The sequence below is a fragment of the Emys orbicularis genome, chromosome 18 (assembly GCF_028017835.1).
Source record: "Emys orbicularis isolate rEmyOrb1 chromosome 18, rEmyOrb1.hap1, whole genome shotgun sequence".
NCBI classification, from domain to species: domain Eukaryota; kingdom Metazoa; phylum Chordata; order Testudines; family Emydidae; genus Emys; species Emys orbicularis.
In genome coordinates, this window is record NC_088700.1 from 13,731,902 (window position 1) to 13,737,901 (window position 6,000).

Sequence of the window (6,000 nt, forward strand, 5' to 3'; positions counted from 1 at the left end):
TTAGCTGCCACCTCTCAGTGAGGTGGATTATTTACATGGATGGAAAAACCCCTTCCGTTGATGTAGGAAGCATCTACCTTATAGCAGCACAGCTGCAGTGCCAGAGCAATGCTGCTGCAGCCGCTGTAGTGTAGTCATGGCTTAACATTGCCCCAGGCAGGAAACAAAGGGTCAAATTTAGCCCTGCTGTAGGTGGTTGTAATGCCCTTGGCTTCACGGGAGATGTGTCTGTTTACACCGGGGCTGAATTTGGCCTTATGTCTGTTCATTAGGACGGAAAGTTTCTGGTTCTACTTACTGCTTGTTTAAACAGTAGAAATTCACACCCGTGTAACTACATCAATGTAGCTACAATAGTTGAACTCTGAATATACACTTACTGCGGTCTGCGCCTGTGCAAAACAGGGCTTGCAACGATTTAGAGCATGCAAAAAACCTCTGTACAGACAGGGCCTTAGTTTCAGTAGCCAGGTTCTGTTTCTTAAATAGATCACCGGGAATCCAGATTCACATCAATGTAACACTGTCAGGGTGCAAATTCAACGAGATTTCCTTGTGTGTATTACCAATACAAACACTGACTATTAAAACATACAGAATGATATCAATCTCATTTACTTTCAACCACATCCTATTCGTTTGCTCTTTGCATTTCATTCATCTTGGCAGGGCTGCCCAGAGCGGGGGGCAAGTGGGGCAATTTGCCCTGGGCCCCGCAGGGGCCCCCACAAGAATATAGTATTCTATAGTATTGCAACTTTTTTTTATGGAAGGGGCCCCCAAAATTGCTTTGCCCCAGGCCCCCTGAATCCTCTGGGCGGCCCTGCATCTTGGACAATGAAACTAGTCTTGCCATGTGCTGATTAGTTTAATTTTCCAGATCTCATGTACTAAAAGGATGCTGTTGAGTTTGGGTTGCAGACATTGCAGGGGGCAGTGTTTAAATGAAAATATACAAACCGTTTTCATTCACAGAGAAAAGTCTATCCATTTCTAACCATGTTTAGATTATGCACAATCTTCCTTCTTTCCTTGAAGCCTATATTTTCAAGCTGACGTCCTCTTCATTTAGCCAGATGAGAGAAAGGGACTGTGGCCCCTACAGGAAGCCAATCTCGTAATGCTGAAGTTGGTGCCCTTCTACTTAGAGCAAATTGCTGCCAGTTCAACTTATTGAAACACTTGCAGCATAGAAATGCTGAAACAATATTAAGAAAATCAGGTCACAAATAGCAAGGGCCAAATTCCCTTCATTAAAGTCAATTGGAGTCATGTTTGTTGGGTCCCATGACTATACGAACAAAAGGATCAAATTTAGTTTGGTAGCTAATCTCAAAGATGCTCCTAGCTGTTGAGAATTGAATTCTACAGACTGTCACCTGCCTTGGTGCAGGGGAAGGGTGCTTCTCCAAACCAGCCAGCAGCCTCTGTGACAGCGCCTCCCAGAGGGCACTGTCCACACTGTGTGATTGACGTTCCCTTGCTTGGTATAGTAGCTTCACTGTTATCGTGTCCATGCTTCTCGACTCTCATTCTGGTGCCAGTGCAGTCGCTGGCAATTAGCCTTTGTGCTTTGAGATTCCCAGCTGGAAGGCGATAATAGCTGTGCAGTTAATTCTTCCTCATTATTATTAGGGATCCACAGTGGACCAGAGGAGCCAATGTTTAGCTGATTTTAAAATTGCAAGACTTCTCCATGGTCTCCTGCTGATGCTGTGGGTAACCCGTTTCCCCAATCTGAGGTCCCCTGTCTTTGGTGCCTCCCACTGGCTCCAATGAGGTGGAGAAGCATGTGTGATTGTGACTGTGACTGCCATGCTAACCACGGTGTGTGTTCTCTTCTCGTTTTTGTTTTCTTCTGCTTTTTCACAGCAGGAAGGGCCCTGCCTCACCTACTCGACCCACCATAATCCGACCAGCTGAACCGTCCCTCTTAGATTTATAACCCAAGGCCTGTAGACAGCTGGCGACGAGTGCCGTACCCGCGGCTTCCCTGCCCCACACCACCTTCCACAGGCACATTCACTCCTCATCCATCCCACCCTTCACCTTCCACTGCCCCCTCCTGGTGTGTTGTAAAACACAAGCTAGTGATTGAGCTCTTCTTCGTCTTCTCTTGTGCGTTCTGTATTGCTTTGTGAGCATAGAGTAGTCCCCATTCAATGGCGTGGGACCTTGAAAGACACAGGCTCCTTGGAGTGATCAGTTGCGGGGGCATCTTTAAGCCCAAATGGCAGCTGCCCAGCCAAATGCTCCACCTGGTTGATCTAGCCTGAACAATGTGTCCTGCCTGCATTGGCTAGCTGTAGTGTCTCAGCACCTCGAACTAATCTGTAGCTCTGTACTATTTTCTTATGTTGTAGTTAAGAAGACAAAGCGCAACTCAGAAGAATAATAAGCGATACTGTCAAAATGTGTGACATTATTGGTAACAAAGGTGAAATGTCCAGTGTATGGGTTTGAATTAAGGTGCAAACATTCATATATTGTTGGGAACAGTGCAATCAACCTCACTTCAAAGCGAGGCAGGGAGATCAGGATGGGGGGAGCTTTATTGAACGGTGTAATCCTTCTAGAACGAAGTCTGAGATAGCACATATACACTCCTCAGAGTGCATGGAGCAGATGGATCTACCTGCCCTCAGCTCTCCATAGTAGCTGAGGAAATACTGCTGATGGAGAGCCGCTGGCCTCTGCCAGCAGCTGTGTCACATCACTGCCTACAACTGACTTTCCAGAAACTGAGGGGAATAGGTATGATGCTCCCCCTTTGCAAATGGACAAGCAGAAGTTTTCAGGGAGTTCGCTAAGTAATGTTTTATTACAAATATCTCTGCTTCAAATAAGCACATTTCTTGTTCGGTGTATTTTTGGATAGTGTGATGATTATGGTAACCTTTTCTTCTTGCATGCGGATGGTACGTGTTTCAGGATACTTGTAACCACTGCAGACCACGACTCATCTTCTTAACAATTTGGGTATTTTGTTTTAATGTTGTATGTGTAAAAAGGAAAGAAAAAAGAGAGTATTAAAAAGTTGATTGATCCTGTGCACCTCAGATGTTGTGGCTCTGCTGAAGCAAAAAGGAGCATTCACCCTCCAGGCTTTAAACCAGCCCTGCTTCAGATTTAAGTTCTCTTATTCCAGTACTGTTAGTTTTGATTTCTGTTGTGGATCCACTTTGCCTGAGGTTCTGATGCCAGTTCCTTTCTGTGTTTTAATTATTGTTTTAATGCTTTTTTCCCCCTCCCTCTTTCCCTTTTTCTTTTGTGTCTTTCTTTAAATTCCAGCAGGCCAGGCAAGGCCAGTCCCTCCCGCCCAGAGAGTCCAAAACCACCATTTGAAATGTAGCCTTGCTCCCTCTGAGAATCTTTGCCTGCCTCTTAGCTGTTCTGTCCTGGAATGGTCTGACTCATCTCACACATGGCTTGTTCTGGTGTAGTTTGTGACATACACATATCAGATGTGACTCTAGTGAAACTGTTTTTTTCCTCCCAGTTGCTTAAAGGAATTAAAACAAGTATATTGTAGTAATGAGAAACATATCCTATTATATAAATATCTATAAATATATATATATAAGATCAAATTATATACATGTCAGGTGTTTTAAGCCATTTGTGCTTCTATGTGGACTTTAGCAAATACTTATGTAGGAATATATATATTCCACACACACAAACCCAACAAATTAACTGAATCCTGACATGGAGTTTTTGAGCTGATTGTTAAATTCTCTGCTGTGTACAGTTGCGTTATTGTATTGCCCCCGACTCGTGGGTGAACCATCTCAGTGCTGGTAGTAGCTGTGATGCAGTTTGTGATCTACCTGTCACTCTTGTTTATTGGTTGAAATAAACTATCATTTCTGTATAATGATGGACTCCACAAGTAGAATAAAACTCACTCTCTCTCTGGGCGTGAACAGGCTTTATGTTTAATTATAATTTAACCTTTCATCCCAAAGAGCTTTACAAGCTACACGCACAGCATCACTCAGATGCTACCACCTGAGGGGGGGGGGGCACGGAAGGAGTGGCACCAAGCTACACAAAGAGTTAGACAAAGGAAATGTTGGTCAAGAACACTGAAGCAAATCCTCTTCACAAGAAAATAAAGCAGCAGGCATTCGTTTAATGCCCAGGCCTGGAGAGTGTACGTTTTTAAGAACACCACACCCTAAACTGCCTGTTCTTAAAGTTGCATCTGCCTATTCCCACTTGTAAGATATAGTGGCCTGGCATTGAGCTGCAGAATTTTTCTAGCGAGCAGTGTCTGTTGGGGCCAGTTGTCCGATTCTGAGGGCGTAAAAGAGGGAGTGTCCCTAACTGCCTTTCAGTTCCTTTTTAATCACTGAAGGTGCAGTGGCCTTGATGCTTTCCTCATTTTTTTCCTTTTGATGCTGCCCTTTGGGGCGCTTTTTTAAAAGATTAGATTAGCAGATTGGACTGTTTCTTCAGTTTGAAGAATAAAGAAGAAATGGTACCATCAGGCACAGATATCCTGGATGACTTGCCGGAGCCTAACACACCTCTACTGATGCAGGAGGCTTCTTAGGCCCAGTCAGCTACGTCTGGCACTGTGTAAGGCCAGCATAGACTGCAGACATCAACTAGCCCTTAAGTGGCAATGTGTCCCACTTAAGTGACATCTATCTCCCCGACTTTGTCTGGGTAAGCCCAGCACCGAGGTTCTGGTGCCAGCAGGCACCTGATGCCAGGCAGTGCTGAGGTTCCCACACTCCTCTGTTTCAATCTAATTTGGTGCCAAGATTCTGGCACTGTCAACGTGGTGCTGAGGTCCCTGGGTCTCCTTTAGGTCAGCACTGAGGTCCCAGAAGTGATGATGTAGTGCCATGGTCCCAGGATCTCTCCATGCTGACCTATTTGGTGCTGAAGTCCCAGCACCACAGATGTAGCACCGACGTCCCCAGATCCTTCAGGGTCAGCATCAAGGCCCGAGCCTGCTTCATATGTCAAAATCCCCAAATCCCTCCATGTCAACCTCTTCCCCACTAAGGTTTCTGGGTCCCCAGAGTCAGCCTGTTCAGCACTTCAGTCCTGGCCCCATCAATGCCCAGCTGAGGCCCCCAGGTTGGCTGAATTTTGTGCGGACATTCTGATACCATCAAGTGGATGCCAAGGTTCCCAAGTCCCTGTAGGTCAGTGCTCAACTTGCGGCCCAATCACCACACAGCTGTGGCCCATGTGACATCCGCCGGGCCATACAGGTAGTATATATATTGTGTGGATGCAGCCCACATAACACAGAGAGCTGTGTATGTGGCCCACAATGCTAAATAGGTTGAAAACCACTGCTGTAGGTTAATCTGATTCAGCACTGACCTCCCGGCACCAATGTAATCCTTACAGATTATGTCTAGCATAAATTAGGTTAAAGCATCATAATGTGATTCACCTGAATCTGTGACAAATCAGAGAACGTTGGTGACAACTATGGAGAGTATAATGCTCCTTTAACAAATGGTACTTCAGAGACTGTGAACCATTGGACCCAGTTGTCCCGAGCAAATGTGAGGATTCACATAGTGTTAATAGTGGGCACCAAACCACTTTGTTAAGTGGTTTATCCAAGTTAATGATGTTGGATCTTGTCACCAAACTACGTTGGCTCAGATGGGTCCAGTGAGCTTACTGCAACATGAGCTGGATAAGGAATCACTTCAACTAAGTTCAACTCTAGTGCTGTTTATACCACGCACTGAGCCATTTTAATTCAAGGTTCATGCTCCAATTTAAAAAACACCAAAGGCTATGATTGTCTTAAGACATGTAGGGTACAAACACTGGCATTGGAGCTACGCTTCTGAAGTCATGTTATAAAGAGCTTTCATAGGGTCTGCTCCACTATCATCTGCCAATACCGGATTACCCATGTGCAGGCTTGTTCTATGTAAAATCAATTGCACATCAACATCCCCTGAGTTATCAGGGAACAATAAAAAAATAAATCAGTAAATGCATTTAGCCACTCTTGGA

General features: G+C 45.0%; 1 protein-coding gene across 4 annotated transcripts in view; it reads left to right on the plus strand.

Annotated features, from left to right (window-relative positions):
- The window catches only part of DNM1 (dynamin 1), a 105,007-nt gene extending 101,655 nt beyond the window's left edge, over nt 1–3,352 (plus strand). For 2 of the 4 annotated variants that reach the window (XM_065419024.1, XM_065419025.1), the window contains exon 22: nt 3,292–3,352. In XM_065419024.1, coding sequence (XP_065275096.1) covers nt 3,292–3,352 — 61 coding nt within the window. Of the gene's footprint in view, nt 1–1,872; nt 1,946–3,291 lie in introns of those variants that run through there. The other 2 variants (XM_065419023.1, XM_065419026.1) reach the window with 2 other exon arrangements.
- Nucleotides 3,353–6,000: the final 2,648 nt, after the last annotated feature.